This window comes from Panthera tigris, chromosome C1, assembly GCF_018350195.1.
Source record: "Panthera tigris isolate Pti1 chromosome C1, P.tigris_Pti1_mat1.1, whole genome shotgun sequence".
Classification (NCBI taxonomy): domain Eukaryota; kingdom Metazoa; phylum Chordata; class Mammalia; order Carnivora; family Felidae; genus Panthera; species Panthera tigris.
In genome coordinates this window covers 138,544,937-138,563,177 of record NC_056667.1, presented here as the reverse complement: position 1 = coordinate 138,563,177, position 18,241 = coordinate 138,544,937, and the positions used below count along the sequence as shown (strand labels likewise).

The window sequence follows — 18,241 nt, the reverse complement described above, 5'->3', positions numbered from 1 at the left end:
TCATGAAGTTTACTTGTGTTCATTAAGGCCTAATAGTTATAAAGTCGAAATTTTAACAAGGATTTTTGTGGCTCCAAAGTCTGCATGCTCTTGACTATTCACAAGGCATCCGTGCTAATGTTATAAATCCCCTGGATATGAAACAATATGCAGTTCAGGGATGTGTAGACAAACGTCACCTACATGAACTACCATTTCAATTATTGGAGGATTTCAGAGAATGTATCTAACACTGAAGAACCATTCTGCCAACTGCCTTCCTATATAGTGTCTGTCAACAGACATCAACAGAAGTACAGGAACAGGAACGGAAAAGTCCCACCCCCCTAGACACAAATGTGCCAACCGTCTTCTGGGCCAGCTCATCTGTCAGCTGCTCATTGGCCCTGGTCTTGTCCTCTACTTCCTGGGACTTCTGGTCATAATTGACAGCCAGCTCTTCCAGAGCCTGGAGAACTTCTTTCACTTCATCTTTGGCTGCTTCGTTTTCAATCTGGAGACGTGTCAGTTCTTCCTGGATCTTCTCATAATCTCTTCTTGTAGAAGCCAAAAGCTGGGGAAATGAGATGGCATAGAACTGGTGAGTGTAATGTTCAAGTGTTTATGTTCTGGGCTCACTCCAAAATAAAGTAACTTTAAAAACAGATATAGGATGCTCAGGATGCCTAGAAACCTTACTGTATATACAGATGCCAAAAAAAAAAAAAAAAAAATAGCATGAGGTTTCAAGTATCTGTTTCTTTTTCTTTCTAGTGTTTTTAGGTTGTTTTGTTTTGTTTTTTTTTTTCTTTAACTTTAAAGCTAGGTAGGCTTCACTCAAAGAACTGATAACACATCAAAAATCACCCCACTCTGTGGCTGGTTGGCTATTCCAAATGGTGAACAAAGAATGAAGGGAATCATCTCTGAGGATGACAATAATACCACTTGGCTTTTTAACGTTACCATTATTTCACATTGTAACAGGTCCATTTCAGAGCCAACCAAAACAGTATAAAGCAATTGCCAATTTTTCTTAATACTGATCATGAGTGTATAGAAGAATATATCCCAAACATTCACATTAGTTAAAAGTGAATGAGTAGGCTTGTGGATATTTTCATTATCTTCGTGCCTACTGTATTTTCTGATTTTCCTATCAGAACAGATATTGCCTTGGCTGTACAGAAAAACAATACTGAGTTTTAAATGTAACAACAAGGAAGTTTATCATAGGCAATTGTACCAAGTTGGAGATGCAAAGGAATCAAAAGGGAGGAAGAAGGCAGGAGACACTGAGCAGATGAAAAACTCAACTACAGGCAAGAGGAAACTCAATTCAGGAGCCTGGGTGGCTCGGTTGGTTGAGCGTCCAACTTTGGCTCAGGTCATGATCTCATAGTTCATGGGTTCAAGCCCTGAAGCCCTGAGCCTGCTTCAGATTCAGTGTCTCCCTCTCTCTGCCCCTCCCCTACTCGTGCTCTATCTCTCTCTGTCAAAAATGAATAAATGTTAAAAATTCTTTTAAAAATTAAAAAAAAATTTTTTTAATTACGAAAAAAAAAAAGAGGAAAATCAATTAAATATGGTTGGTCTGACTGCAAAGTCATAGATGATCTCCCTGTCAAGGGAAGTGTTTGGTCAGGTGGCATAATCATTGTCCTGAAGTGATGAAGGGAAGCAAAGAGGAAGAGAAAGGAATGGTTATAGAGAGAATTAGGTCTATGGGAAGGCTGGGACTACAGACATGAACTCAAGCCACCTGCTGGAACTGTATCATGTAATCCAATCTGTAGCACTTTTGCAACAAAGCAGAAAGTACCCTAAAGCACAAAAGAGAAAAAATACTTAGGTGGTCCTCAGCAAGAGAAACTAATCATCTATGTTTGACGGACTGGCTATCTATCCTTTGTTTGGGTTCCTGTTTGTTAAATACTTGGCAAAACACAATGTAATAAAGACATTCACTGGAGAACTCAACACCATCCAGGGAAAGACTGAAACCAGTTTGCCTCCTTTTTACTATATCAAACACATACTAATTGAGCCCTTTCCTCTTTGCCTTCTTCTCCCCTCTATCTCTACTTTTGTTTTTTGGTTTTTTACCTCCTACAAGGTAGCACAAGAACACAGTATATATCAAAGACTTGAGCCGGCTGATTTGCAAAGCTAAGAACTAAAACAGCAAGAAATGGGAGTGCTAGGCACTGGGTATGAGGAGTTAGAATTGTCCTTGTCCAATCACAGAACTCCTTTATCTCTGCTCTTCAAAGACTAAGTGTAGCAACCAGCTATGCACTCTCAAAACCTCAGAGGTCTACAAAGTCAGACATTCATTTTCTAAACTCAGCTTTTAACAGGCATTCAAAGGAAATCTACCAAGAAATGTCCATATGATTCAATGATTTTTGAAAAAATTCTGTGCAAATTAAATTTCTGGAACAAATGTCAACAACAAAGAGTAATAAGAGAACTTCATAAAAAAAAAAATTTATTGCATTCTTTACCTCGTCCTGATCCAACATCTGTTGCTTTAGCTTTTCAGCCAGCTGGCTCTGCTGGTTAATTTCATCATCCTGAAACGAAACATCATGTTTAATGTTTTTGGGTTAGTTATGTCATTTTTGATATCCTGGCTTCCCGACGACAGTCAGATAGCAGGACGCCAGCTGTAGGCTTGCTAATAAGATGAAGGGAATGGTGTGATTCTTCCCCCATAGATGAGAGATTGACTCTGAGGTCCTGATTTGGTTAAAGTACCTCCTTTCTCCGCCTTTCTCAGCAGATGAAACATCTGGGTACTCTGGGATATATAATATCCTACACATTCAACTCAATTCCTGCTCATCCAGAAATCAGAGATCCAGGGTTTGGGAATCAGAAAGGACTTTGAAGCTATCCCTCCCAATTCAAAGATGCTAAGAAAAAATAAGGGAGTGAATTTCTAACCATCTGCACTGTAATATATTCACGTTCCAAATCTCGTCAAACACATCAATGACCAGGAATGCTGCCACGTGATCGGTAGGAGAGACCAGTATTTCCACTTCAAATCTCTTACTTACAGACACTGGAAAAACATTCACTAGAGAATTAATCTTCAGCATGAGCAGATCTCCCCCTTGATTAGAAGTTAATTTTCTTACCACTTGAAAAAAACAAAAACACTGAAGGAAGTGGGGGATGCAGAAAGTTAATGCATACTTTCCCGCCTGTCACTGAAGTGGGAAATGATCTGCCCACGGACAAATCTGCTTTCCTCACTCTCATTTTCTGCCACTAGGTGCTGCTGCCACAAAAGCCAGAGCTGTCCGCCTCTCACTGCCCAGCGCAAACGTCTCTGCCTCTCCCAGACACCAGCCAGCCAGTGTGGGCAGAGCAGCGGGCAGACAACATTTAACAGCAGGAAGCTCAGTCTTCACTACAAAGATTTTCATGAATTCAGATGCAAATGTGAAGCCTAGCCTGTGAAGAGCAACTTGGCTTTCCAAGTGCGCCTCCCGTAAACACAGGAGGAAATCCTACTGGATAACACTTCCAGGGTCTAAACCCCAAGCAGAGTCAGATTCGGTATTATGGGGTCGCTCTTTGTGTCAGGTGTGGCCCAGGCGTTCTCACAGCAGCCCATGAAAACCTGCACTGAGCCTTCTGCCTTTTCCGGGGGTGAAGTGAGAGGGGTGAACTCAAGGGCCTGGCGCGCAGGACCTCGGTTTTCCACAGGATATTCTCTAGGCTGTTTGGTCGTGTCTATGCTTCCATTTAAATCAGATTGACTCAGCATCACGACGAATGCTTTCCACAGAGCAAGAAAATTCTAAAATCAGTATTACAAGATCTGTATCTCGTTTTCCTTTGTGTAGAACATCTTTTGGTCTTATTTCCCTGTTTGGGGAGACCCCGTTTCTACTGAACTTTTTACATCAATGTTTCTTTAATGGTTCAACAAAATACTCATGACTCTCCTCCCCAAATTCGGTTTCTGGCAGGAGAATTAGGGAAATTACACCAGAGTGAAACTGCCAGAAAATGGTACTTGCACAACTAGGAGACTATTCTGTAGGGCATATTTTCTCTTCTACTTTATAAACTTAAGAGTGTCAGTTACCAGGAACAACTTTGTGTTTATGTTCCTTGGCACATAAATATTAAACAACTTAACATAAAAGACTCCAGGAGTTTAACATCAGGGAGCTGCCATCCCTTCCCCTGGGACACATAAGCAATGGCTACAAGCGATATAAATCACAAGAGAAGCAGAACGGTGGAGCCAGCCCTTTGTTCTCACACTGTGTTCATTTCAAAGCCTGAAGACGCAGCCTTCCTCCCCGACAGGTGACAAGCCAGGTGCAGTGATTTCTGAGGTACAGTAAGAAACCCAGGGCCACTAGGCCGTCTGGGAAGGATGTGAAGAACAGGATTACATTATAAGGACATGAATCACTTGTACCAGAGATATTTCCAAAACTACACTCAATGCTTTGTTAAGGCAACTTCTCCAAGGAATTGATCTTTAAATTTTTTTTTTCAAAACTTTCAGAATACAATGTGCCGTGCAGTCCACAGCTACACACATTCAAGTGCACTTCTTAGAACGTGCTCAGTCTGATGCTGACTATTAAAAGCTAGTCCATACGCAACAGATTTCAAAGCACTTTTCAGAAAATATTCTTGTTCCTGGATTTTCTTACATGTGAAATGGTGACTTGTCAGCCCATCACTGGCCACCTTTAATTATAAAAATGTTTTTGTTGCAATGGTACTCAGTGAAATGAGGTTCAACTTCTATTTCTACTTGCACTGAACTCCTCTCACACATTTCCACTAGAGCATGAGGATGGCAGGAGACGAGGAATAAAGGAGACAGTGCCAACACCAACTTGCTCATCTTCTAAGTCTGCTCATAACTCATCTCTGCACCCCCCACCTCTGATACCACATAAGGTGGGATTCTCCCTCAAGCAAACAGAACCCAGAAGAGAAAGAAACTATTTATTGAGCAACTGTGACACACTAGAAACTTTTAATTCCCACTGCAACTTTTTTGGGGTGAACCCGTGTTGAAGATGAGAAAGAAAACTTCAGCTGGGTAGGCTGTGCATCGGCCCAAGTCTCAGCATTATTAAGACACAGGTCTGACTCAAAAGTGTATGCTTTTCCATCACACAGCACTGCCTTGGACAGTAACTGTCCTTAGACCCTTGGAGAGACAGCACAGAGCGGTAGAGGGGGGCAGCTGGGAGGAGACCATGTAGCCTTTCTCCCACCACTTTCTAAACCCTAAATGATTAGGGTTGACAAGTCCCTCGTTTAAAAGGCTAAGACCGAACGGGATGACCACAGGACTCGGAGCCAGAAGATACACAGCCTCATTCCTGCTCTGCAGGTAATGTGAACTTGGGGGGAGTCACATAACCACCCTGGGCTAGCTTCTCATCCAGATCCAGATGCTTTCAGCTCTACCACTCAATAATCTATGAAGATGCCATGGTCCAACTTATGTGTTCTCCGAACCACCTATCTCATCAGAAGCATGAAATACCTTCTAGAACTTTTAAGAGGAGGACAAATAACAATGATGGCTGATAAAGACATAATGAGGCAGATCACGGGTAGTCACTAAGGTCAAACCACCAGCTTTGGTGCCCTCTAGGGCTAAGGAGCTCAGTGCCCTCTCCAATCTCAGCAACCCCCTATGAGGGACCACAAATGCTAACCTCAAAATGTGTGCGTTTGAGGGTCTTCAAAGCATACACCATCAGAAAATAATACAACAGGAAGTGTTCTGGGCTGGTCATCAGGGGGCAGAAACTCCAGGGTCAGCTCTGCCAGCTACCAACCAAAAAGCCCCAAGGCATGGCATTTTCCTCACTCGGACCCAGTCCTCATCACTACATTTCAGGAGCTGCATTTAAGACTCTAAAGTCTCTCTCAGATCAATGAAATTTGCTCATGCTACCAAGGTGAATGATCCCCATTCCAACCATGACAGGAGTCTATTCATAGAGAACAGAGTAGAGAATCAGGTCATCATCCCTCATTCAAAATTCTCTGGGGATTACTAAAATGAACCCATCAATTCTAAAATGAAAAAAAAAAAATCACAGTATGTTAAAACAATAGCATTTCTCTGGAGAAATCAAGAAATTGCATACATTGTTAACTTACTATTGATCTCCTTTTTCTCTGACTTTGAGGTTTTGCATAATAATATCTGGTTAGAAATGGAAGGATAACAGTGTGTCAAGCACCTAAAGGGCAATTAGCCCAGCTCTCTTGGGTGTGAATGTCTCATTAAATAGGTTACCAAAAAGGTACGGTCCCCCCAGTTTAACTCTGTCGTCACAATGCGAATTCCCAGGGTCACAGATAAGCAGAACTAGCTTCACATGCTGCTTGTAAAGGTGATACAGATACAGACGGAGCCTCACTCAGAATAGACAGGCTGGTAAGATTAATGGCAATGTTAACATAACAAAGCTGTTTCAGACAAACCAGAGGTGTCCCCAAACACTCTGAGCTGCCCCACAACAGAAAAGATTAAATTGGACTAAAAATACCAGCAACCTTGATGAAATGAACTGAAAGGATTTAGAATATTCCAAGGGCAATATGCCAAGATCACGTGAAACATCGATTTAATTTCCTATGCCTCTGGGATCCCTAACCTGACCTTCACTGGGGATTAATGGTGCACAGCATTCTCCAAGGCCTCTTCTCCTCTGTTCCATCTTGTGCATTTACATGACTACTTGAGTCCCAGAGTGTACCATAAAATTGGACATCCCTAACCAGCGTGTTCAAACCACTTCGTTCAAGAGTATGCCCCTGAAAACAGATTTACCAGTAAAGGAAACCTGTCAGACCACACACCACGACCATTGGTTCCTCACCCAGGGCCTTAGAGCTGCATGATGAAAGTACACATTTTGCTTGAGGAGCCACCACCCTGCCCCTATAGCTGGCACTACTGTTGGAGTTTCAAGAGGTGAGGCAGAGGCCCAGAGAAGAATAGAAGGGACAATGAAACAAAGATCATGCACGCTTACACCACCCCCACTCTCCTGCAGTGATTAGCCCCGGTATAATGTCCAGAAGTGAAGACTCTGTCTATCTAGACTAACTCTCTAGTCTTCCAATCAAACTTCCATAAAAGCTTCCGTTCCACATGAACTAGGTTCCCTGAGTCTGCCCAATCAAGAGCTAGGGTAGATACTAGGAAGACAGGCATAAACATCAGTCCGGAGCCCTAAATCAGCGCCCCCACAGGGCTTGAAGCTGCTTCTGGCTAATCAGTCTAGAACCCGCCACCTCTCATCTTTGTGAGTGAGGACCATAATCTTCGGCTACAGACCTTATCATCCAGTTGTCTGTAGAGACTGGAGATCTCCTCGTCGTACTTCTCTTTCTCCTCTGCAGAGATGCCAGCAACAACAGGAGCAATATTGTCTATGATGGGGGTGTTATCGCAGGGCTCCAAGGTCTTCTGGTCTTTAGCACTGATCTGTTCATCCTCAGGCACAGCTTCTCCTGCAAAGCACAACGAGAGGAGTTGGGGATTGAAGAAATTCAGCATGCAACCCTACAGGAGGAATTCCAAAAATAGTCACTCCCGTGAAAAGACGTAGAGGACACAATAAAGAGCTGTTGTAGAGAGTCATAGCTTGTGTTCTTTCTATTTGACAGGAAAGGTTGTAGTTAATTGGCCAAACTAGTCTAAGGAAGAGGAGGACTATATAATACTCCCTCTTGTGATGCATCACTTAAGTACACTGGCTCCATCAACTACACAAGCTCCTAACTAATCCAGCTTGCAATGACATCCACAACTTTTTGCATACACTTTCCTTCTGTTGGGGAATATTCTGGGGCTTTACTAGACTCATATTCTATGTAGTGGTTGATTCACAGGGAAACAGACCTCTGAGGTATCCTAATTACCAATTAATTAGGTTACCGTTTCATTAAGAGAAACAGCCAAATCAAGGAACAAATTCACCACTATTGACAAGAACACTGCAGGGCCATAATCCTCTGAATCTGAGAGTCCCTGAATCTGAAGGAGAAAACCAGGGTAGCCCTGGACCCAGGAGCTCTGACTGACATAGCATAAACACACATCCTACTACCATCCTCTCCCCTAGGAGGTCAGAATTAATTGGCTCATCTGGAGAGTTCAAATAGAATAATTTCTTATGATGTCAAGTAGACCCAAGAAAAAAAGAAGCAGCCAATCCAGAATATCGTGCAGAGACCCTGCATACCACTTCTAAGTTTGCAAAGTAGCACACAGCCCTTCTCGATCTACAGAATGGCCTTTTGTTGAGGCCTTTGGAGGCAGCAATACCAAATCTGACAACTCAAATTGAGGGAAAAAGTGAAGTTCTCAAGCTGGTCAGTGGCCACCCCATTGAGAAAATCACCTTGCAAAGACAGACCGCAGAAAAAGGATTCTATGAAAACCATGTGGCCCAACTGAGTCTCTCAAACATCTTTTTGGAAAGCAAAGCAAAACCAAACATACTTTTCCATCACAGTGTTTACCATCAACTTCACACTCAGTTTGCTACAATCACTGAGTGTCTGCAGTGTTCCAAGCCTCACCCAGTTCTCAGCCCATAAAATGCATCTGGTGGAAAGTCCCCAGGAAAACTGCCCTAAGACAGAAATAACTTCTCCCAAAAAATTTAAAAATAAATAAATAAATGATAAAAGACAGAACTGGATCCCCTAATCGATGGCTTCATGAACAGTATGCATCATGCGTCAAGAAAGCCACCTGAACACTGCACACATTTGCCTCAACATAAACAAAACGCTTTGTGATGGCTTAGCTTTGCTGCTTCAGGTTCCATTATCTCCCTTGATAATTACAAAATGGTAGGAAGACTTTCCTGTCAAAAAAAATTAACATCCAATGATTTCACCAGTCCCATTTGAAGCAAAACCTGGAACAAACAATTCCTTTGCTGAATAGAAACTGAGCCAACCCTTTTTCCTTCTAAAGCTCAACTAGACTGTACTGTACCTGTGCCTTTTTCTAAAATTATTGACCTGAAACAAAACCAGAATATCAGAGTAGCCTTTGAACTGAACCTGAACCAAATCAATATTTCATTCAGTTCCAATTCCTGGTTTAAAACATCCATCAACGACCTCAGTGCACAGACTGGATCTCATCCAATTAAAGGATCTATATTCTCTACAGCCTGCTAAATCCACAGGCTGTCAAAGCAGTACCATATTCTAGTTCCTAAGGACTTTTTTGTTTTGTTTTACTTAAATATATCTTTGTCTAATCATAGATTATATACACAAAAACTCTAAAACCCTCCTTCACCTCTACCTCCCAATTCTATTCCTTCTCCAGAGAAATTTACCACCAACACTTTGGTAAATCCTTCTCCTATTTGGGTTATGACCGTATCTCAAATTTTTCAGCTCTACCTTCTGAACTTTGTCAACAGGGCATTCCAGTATGGCATAAGTTTAATCTTCCAGCTTAAGCATGATGAAGGTGAATTTCTTAACTGTACTAGACCGGAAATCAGCTAGAATATGATCCTATTATCCTACGCCAACTTGCCCCAAGACAGACGCAAGATACAAACACATCTGGAAGAGACATAGTCCCTGTGTTCTTTAGTTCCACATGGCCGAGAGCCAGTGCCACTATGAGCCTGGGGTGTGCTAAGGAGCCGCCCAGGGCATGTTTTGATCCATCTGAGTGGGTAGGAGCCAGGGATGAACCCCTATAACCTAGCGGCAAGTGACCCTAAAGCAATCACAGCATCACTAAGTACCAGAGTGGTCCAAGAATAGAGCAGTTCAGCAAACAACCAATGCTGCTACGAGGCACCCTGAAAGTAATCAACAAACCTCATTAACATCTCCAGTGTTGTGCTGGGACGCTGAGCCACACTGCACCTTTTAACTGATCTAATTAATCACCAGCCCATCTCCTGCTTAACCTCTTCATCTGCTTTTTGTAAAGGAGAAAAAATAATAATAATGCCTTTGACATGGCATTGTTCTAAAGATTTAATTAAAATAGTATATGTGAAAAAACGCTGAAGGTGTTATGGTTTAAAGTCCATCTCTTATCTCCTCCTCTCCCTAACGAATTGTCAACTCTCCAGGCTTTGCAGATAAATTATTTTTACTTATTCTGAGATTACTGTTCCTGAGGTCTTCACAATACCTTTGTGGCTGTAGCTCAGTTCCAAAAATAAAACACAATGTAGCTACAAAAGTCCCTTTCAGGTTTATTTTTATTATTACTAAAACAATATTTGAAACCTATAGCAGACTTTCTGGTTTGTCTTGAACAATTCTCTGAATCAAAGCATCAACATATCCCCCACAAAGCTACATCTAAACAAGGCGCTCTTCCCAGTTTATATTCCAAAGGTCAGGCAGTCAGGATTATTTTTTGCAGCAGCCGTTCAGGCCGAGAAGAACAAAGCAGCAACACGCAGGAACAAAAGCAGCAGGCATCTGTGGGAGAGCACAGCTCCTGCCTGGAGAGGAACCAAGAGCTGGTTTTCCCAAACACTGCTACCCTTCAAAGGACCGAGAAAATGACTTCCAGAAGTGTCCCTGGTAACTACACTGTCCAGCTCACAAACACGTCTGGGGGTTGTAAATTCCCAACACTATGCGAGACCTGACACTAGGCAATCTGTCTCCATGGCAATCTCACCACGTTAATCGAGAATATTCCCTGCACTGCAGTGGACTGAGTCTCTGGAGAAGCCCCCACGAGGTGATTACGGAACAACTGATTGTAACAAGGCAGACAGCTGCAAACAAACCCTGGAGGAAAAAAAAATGTCCTGAAATCTGGTGGCGGGAGACCGGAAAAGGACCACCAAATGAAGATGAGCATCTTTTTTTATTTTTATTCCCCTTTTTCGCATTAAAAGCAAATTTCTCTTAGTTCATCCCCTGAGGCTTTGTACCTGCTGTCTATAGGGAAAGAGCTTATAATATTGTAAAGCATCGGACTTTTTACAATGAAAACTCCCCCCACTTCCATTAGAATCCTTTCCCTTCTTTAAATAAGCATTCTGGCATTTCCTATTGTCAGATGTAATTACCTGTAAGGACTAAAAAGATTTGTGTGTACACAGGAGCATTCGCTTAGAGCACACCTACAAGGTTTGCAGAGCATTTTAATTATAAAATGAAACCCCCAAGGGCATAAATCGCATTCCTACAAAAAAGTAAAAATCCATCAATTGCAATAAACAAGAATGACAGACTGATCAAAAATACTCGTTAGGGCTATTAGTTAAAAATTCTAAAACAGGCTTTTTAGTGTTTTGTTTTTTTCAAAAAAAAAAAAAGAAGAAAACCATTAGACTGCCAGTAATTCATTAAAATTTCACACATGAAATAGCAACGAGCTAGTTATCCTTTTCATAAATTGAGTCCCTAAAGCCTCTGGAGAACATAGAAAGGTAATTGCATTCTCTCTGCAACTCCAGGGGCAGAGATTTGCTGGTCACTCACAGCTTCCGTCAGAAACCACAGCAGATCTGGCAAAGGAGGTGCTCTCTTTTAGTACCAATTAAAGAGGCCCAGTGGCAGACCTAATGGTAGGTAATTTCTATATCAAAGAAACTAAAAGGAAATCTTTAAGTTGCCAGATGGGTAAGAGCAGCTGGCTACAAGATGTCATTATATAAATGTGTGGTTTAAAAAAAAAAAAAAAAGTCATTCCTTTATGGGATTATTTTGCACACAAATAGCATCTCTCACCCTAGTTCCTAAAAATATTGTAAGTAGCTTAAGACATTCTCTAATCCCTTCTAGAGTAATTTTATAATAAACTGGTCACACAGGACTCTAGAATCTCTTTACATTCCTGACCTCTTGACTAGCCCACACCATTCTCTTAGCGGGCAGTATTTCTACTCGTGTTTGGCCATGCTCTCAAAAGAAGGAAGAGAGCCTAACAGATGGGATCTCTCAAATGAAACGCTAACCTTTGCTACGGTCAGGAGTCCGGGGGGGTGGGGGTGGGTGGGTGGTGGACAGCATCTTCGACATCTCCACTGCTAAAAGAGCAAACTGTATCCCAGCTACGGAGGCCACGCAGTCCCACAAAGCCCCAGATCAGACTCCACGTTACAGATTTAGCCAGTTAGGAAACCAAGCCTGCTGGCCTGGCAGGTTTTAAATTTGGAAAACAAATCTGTTCTAGAGATTGCCGATTTTTCCACGCCTTCCCAGGCTGTGATGAAATAATTTCTTTGCATGACTTCAGCAGATGGGGTAAATCTACATCCATTCTGTTACTTAATATTATATTTAACCATTCAAGAGACACGGCAGAGGTGTCCTACTCTCTGTCGGGTCATTTCCCTGCACCCCCGACACCTGGATTTTCAGGGCCTCCTTTTCTGGCTTAAGCCCTTGTAAAATGTGACCGCTTTTTAAAGGGCAAGATTGAAAGAAGTATCAGAAAAGAAGGCATGTGTAAAGACTGACCCCGTAGCAATGGGGGGATCTGTGCGTGGATCTGTGTGCCCATCCCCCTTCTGAGGGTCACAGCCCTGGGCTTTCAGCCCTCTCTTCCCATCCTCCCCATTAAGAATCTTCTGGATGGACTGGAAGATGGCTGCAGGGTGAACTGGGAGCCATAATTCACTCTGAATCCAACTCTCTAAGTCTATCCCCATTTATAGGGTTGTTCAAGTCTTTTCCATGCATATGATGAACAAACAACAGAACTGGAAAAAAACAATCCTGCTTCTGGCAACTGCCCACTCCATCTATCTGTCCTTAAGCAAGTAGGCTGAACAAAATTCCTGAGGCTGAAACTGTCAGCAGAACTTCCAGATTCAAAGGACTGTCAATCGATTTCAGCCCACAAGATGTCACTAGCAGATCGTAGTGGACAGGTGTTTTCCAGTCACTGAACGCCCATTCTCATTTCAGAACCGCAACTTCCTTGTGAAGAATTACATCTTCCAGTGCAGGCAGGTTTGCTCAGAAGACACAGCCCTGAGAAGCAGAGGGCCCTGGCCTTCCTCAACCAAAGCACACCACCCCCCACAGTATCCCCCTTCTCTCTCCCAGGGCGTCTGGGTCTCAACCATATAATTCGAGGAAGGAGGAAAATACTCAAGAGGGGAGTCATGCCAGGTGTGGCCCCTTAAGAGCTCTGTTGCCTGCGTCTCTGGAGGAGCCCCAGCTTTGCCAGGTGAGCCTGGTTCCTCGGCTGTTCTTTGGTTCTGGGAGTCACCCACAGACTTCTAATGCTTTCCTGTTTTGTTTAAGCTAAGCAGGGTCATTCCTGTCCCCTGCAACCCAAAGAGCCTGGCACTGTGAGGAATGGAGTGGCTCCCCTTATGCCTTCTTTGTAAAAACAGGGCGTGGCCTCCCCTTTGGCCAGCACCCGCAGGCCCTGAGCCACCTGGCCTTAATGCCAATGGCAGAAATTAATTAAGGCTGGGTGTAGTTGCACACATTAGGAATCCCAGGCCATCTTCTGAGAATCAACGTTCTACTCTGTCCAGAGGAGGAAACTGCTAGGCTCTCATTCTAAAGTAGCCCGTTAAGCTACAAGGAGCTGAAAACTGAAAACTTGTACCAGCGAGGGTCTGGGGGAGAACTTGCCTATAGGCAAGTAACAGGATCGTATTTCACAACTTCGAAGGACTTCAGCGGGGAATGCTCTCTCCTGTGGTACAGTCCCATTCCAGCCAACTGTAGCAACTTCTTCACTCTACATGGTTTGCCATCGAGACATCGTGTTATTTTACCTTTCCTACTCCTTTGTAGTCCTCCCTCATTCTGTAGAACAGCAAAAAAGGAAAAGCGGAGGCGTGGGTACACACGCACAATTTTTCTCTGCTATATTCCCTCTCTCCTGCTCTCCCACAGCTGGAGTAGAGCAGCCAAACTTTTCAAATTATAAACACACCATGCAAGGATGGAAAGCTCTTTCCCAGCGGAGAATGCATACAATGGACAATGCTGCTTTAATGCGTTCAGCCCACAAGTGGCTGACTCCTAGAGTTTAGAGCCAATGTGTGTGTCAAATTTCAAAAGAAAGTTGGAAATATCCTGCCACTTGGATTTTAGTGGGGGGCGCCACCTCTGCTCTCCTTCTTCACCTCTCAAAATCCCAGCTCTCCAGTTGGCACAAACCAGCCATGCTCTCAGGACTAGGAGGAATTAGGTCTGGTGCACGGGACACTGCTGAGAAGCTTCCAGTCCCTTCTTTCCTGGGGTGACATTTGTCACACTCCTCTGGCCCAAACACAAATCACTAGGGCTATGTACAGGCTCCATAGACAACAGAGAGACAATGAACTCAGCACTCAACTGCCCTACATTCAGATCCCTGCTCTGTCAGTGACTGAGTCACCTTGGGCACATCTTCTAGCCTGTCAAAACCTCAAGGGCTGCCTGCGGATTACACGGCCAGCCTAGGAACATCACAAAAAGCCAGGGCCGTTTTGTCGTATATGTGACATGGAGTTAATCCTTGAGATAATCCTTCAACTCACAGCTGGTCAAAGGACAGCTCCATGATGCCTCTATCTGCCTCCGTCCTGCCTGAAATCTGTATCATCGAAGATGGATCTCCACACTTGAAAACTTCTGCTTTCAGAAAAATTACCTTTAAAATGCAGATGTGCAGAGGTTAGCTTGCGAGAACAGGAGAGCTCTGCAGATCCCCCTTCTCCATCACATTCATTCAGTGATTACATGGCAGTGGTGGAGGGGGGTCCCTCTCAAGACTTTCTCCCTCTCCTCTTCCCTGCCCTCTCTCTATAGGGGACCTCACCCCTACCTATGCCTTCAGGCACTTCCTAAAGCTCAACTCTCACATTTCTTTCCCTAGCTCAGCCAGAGCCTCTGAGCTCTAAACCTCTGGACCTAACTTATTTGACATTTGCACTTGGATTATGCCACAGGTACCTGAAACTCCCTTCCTCACCTCCCTGGTCTCCAGTCTGGTTCTTCTCTGGTGTTTCTTGTTTAGATGAATGGTTCCACCCTCCATCTAACTCGGCAAGCCAGAAAACTTGGCACTCTGCCTTCCCATGGCCAGCTCCTCCCCAAGATCTGCTAATTTCACCTCCTAAATACCTCTCTCATCCAGCCATGCCTCTCCCTTTCCATCTCCACATCTCTCAGTTCAACTACGCAGCCTCATCCCTGGAAGACCATCCTTGTTCCTGGCCCTCCTCCCACCCTCTCTACTCAATTCTCCAGCACAACCAATGGAGCTTTGAAAATGCAGATCTTATCATATGATCTTCAGTTTAATATCCTCGAAGGGCTTCTCACTGCTTCCCACATAATGACCAAAATCCTGAGCAAAGACTATTCAGCCCTGCAGAAGACAGGCCTGCCTACCCCTCCCGTCCAGCTCGGGCCAGTAGTGCCTCACCCCGGCTCGCCACACTGGCCTTCCTGCTGCCTCCCCACTTCAGGGAGCCCCTCAGGGATGTTGTAAATGCGGCTCCCTCCACCCTGACCCCCACTTCTGCCTTGGCGCTTCTAACTGCTCTGTTTCTCTCAGATCTTATTCCCTAGGTCGCTTACCGAGGGAGACCTGCACTGACTCCCAAGTCAAGATCTGGGCCCCTGTTATAATACCTTTTAGTACCTTATGCTTTCTTTTAGGTATGCAGCATAGACATGTTTATTGATTGTGGCTGAAGTCTGCCTTCCCCATCAAACTGTAAGCTCCGTAAGGGCGCAGACCATGACTGACAGCTCACCCTTTCCACTCCGGCGCTGGATTAAACACGTTTATGTGATACATTTATGGAAGTCTATCATGTGCCAGAAACCATACGTGAGTTTCCCCCAATTATGTACTTAAGGACTTATATAGGATCTCACCCTGCAGGCCACGGAAAACAGTGTATTTCTAGGTAGATCTGCAAGGTGGGTGGAGCAGGACAAAAATTAAAATGACACCAAGTGAAAAGTCCAAAAGCAAGGTGAGAGTGCCCAGGCAATAAGGGGAGTTAGGCAAACTGGGCGGCAGACTGCCCCCAGAGGACAGAACTGGTTGAGGGATCGAGAACTGCAGGGTGAGAGCCTGGCAGGTGCCAGGAGGGAGCAGAAAAAAAACAAGGCTAGCTGTCCACTCCACAGTGTTCCAAGGCCAGTCTCCCTCTCTTTACCAAAAGGCTTTACTGAATGTTCCAGTTGCCCAGCAGAGAACTGACCCGAGAGGATCCCAGAAATAGAACAAAACCTCATACAGCCACTCCCTGCCTTGCCAACCATCCCTCCTCACTCTCCTACTCCTGCCAAACTGCAAGGAAGCATGCACCGGCCCCAGGTGCTGAATTATTCAATTATTCTAGCAGCTTTCAAAACACGTGTGCAGCTAGAAAATCTCCCAAAAAGCATTCGTGTTATTTAGGCTACTAGGTCACTTCTTGAACCTCTCTTGGATCCTGGTTTGCCTCACAATTGTTTTTCAATCAAATAGTAGGTCATTGACACCCCACCTTCCTAGCAAAACACAGTGGCAAACATGGACTCACAAGACGGTCTGCCACTAACTGTGCAGTTACAGTCACAAACTGGCGGGTCCCATCCCGATCCTGCATAGCGGCTCCTACGCTCACCCAAGAGACTGAAGTCGGCTGCAGCACCTCAAATACGTAGTGGACACAGCAGCAAAGAATCTGAATCTCCAGCTATCCACTGTGCCCTGACACACACACACACACACACACACACACACACACACACACACACCAACCTGCCTATTTCAGTTAAAGTAAAAATAAAAATAAATTAAAAAATAGAAAGACTTCTACCTTCTAACTTCATCACAATGCTAAAATTTCTGAAATAATCTGCCCGCACTTGGATCTGGAAACCCCTCTTCAACGCCTCACCCACAACCCACCCACCCAGTGCATGTCAGCTCTCTGAGATATTTTCTTCGAGTAGAACAAACCAAAGAGAATGTTTTTTGGGGAAAAAGAAAAAAAGCTAGTCACGAAACAAGCCTGTAAGACTCCATTTTAGCACAGAGCTTCTTCAAGAGCCCTCTATTTCTGTCTCTGAAGAAGCCAGAGCATGATCAGTTGGGCCAGAAAAAAAAAATGCAAATATTTGCCAGAGGGGACTTTTAACCCCAAATCAATTATAAAACTCACATAGGAGAGAAGGACATTTTTCATTTAATCAAAATCAATCTGAGCCACAACGTCTCGGGCACTGCCCTCTAAACCTCAAACATGGCTACAGGAGGGAAGCACAATAATCAGATAGGGGAGCATCTCATTGAAAATAGATTAAGGCAACTTTGCAAATAGTCACTTGCCCACAGTAAGCATGCATGTGAGCCGAGTGACGGGGCCGGGTGGGGAGCTATGCCAGGCAATGAGAAAACGTTACTCATTCCACAGGTTGTTGCAAGGCAGGACCAAGTTCCACCCTCATCCCGTCCTTCCCAAGTGTCCCAGGAGGCCAGCTGTCCTAGGAAAAGGAAAACACACATCCGTGCCTCTTTCTTCCTCTCCGTTCTTCCTTACCGTTTCTCCATCTGTTTAGCTCCATCTCCAGATGCTGGATAACATTCTTGAGAGTCTTGTTTTTCTCTTTCTCTTTTTCATATTTTTTCTTCCATTCTTCCGCTGTCAGTTCCAGGTTCACGGAGACTGTATTCTTGATGGTCTTAGCCCTGAGGTCAAAAGCATAAGGGAAAAAATTCTGAGGGTAGCTATTAGCATCAACTAAATCATGAATACAATTAAGCCTCAAATGCTTTCACATTAGAAGGCTGGGACTGGGGTAGCAGAAGGGGTCCTGGGACCTATCACCCTCCTAACTGCCCCGAAGGTTCCAAACTCACCATTTCCTTTTCTCCTTTACCTCCTGCCAGCCTAAATCCCATGGACTTTCATTTGAATTGTCTCCCAGGGCCATCACTCCCTGTTCTATGTTCTCAGCCCTGACTTATGGTGATAGTCTTTCTCAAGCATTCAGCAGTCTCCTCTAAGCATCTGGCACACCCCTGCCAGGTCCGTCTTCTTATGTAAGAGTTTCCTTTCTATCCTAACATTTACTAACATTTATGAAACACTGGGGTTTGTCAAGACAATGGAGACAAAGTCTGTGGCCTCGTAGGGCATACAGTTTTCTCACATCAACGATACACAGACTGAAATAGTGCAATCAGATGTTTCTCTTATATTTGGTACCTACAATCAACCTCAGTGTGTTGAACACATGCCAACACGTGTTTCCCGGGACAGGTGGGTCACTTAGC

General features: G+C 44.0%; 1 protein-coding gene across 5 annotated transcripts in view; it reads right to left on the bottom strand.

Moving 5' to 3' along the window:
* Positions 1–18,241, bottom strand: part of KIF5C (kinesin family member 5C) — a 162,434-nt gene that overhangs the window by 52,186 nt on the left and 92,007 nt on the right. For all 5 annotated transcript variants that reach the window (XM_007078543.3, XM_042994423.1, XM_042994424.1 and 2 more), the window contains 4 exons: positions 17,505–17,653; positions 7,331–7,506; positions 2,487–2,555; positions 347–553 (listed from right to left, as the gene is read on the bottom strand). In XM_007078543.3, the coding sequence (XP_007078605.1) occupies positions 347–553; positions 2,487–2,555; positions 7,331–7,506; positions 17,505–17,653 (601 nt within the window). The remainder of the gene's footprint in view (positions 1–346; positions 554–2,486; positions 2,556–7,330; positions 7,507–17,504; positions 17,654–18,241) is intronic.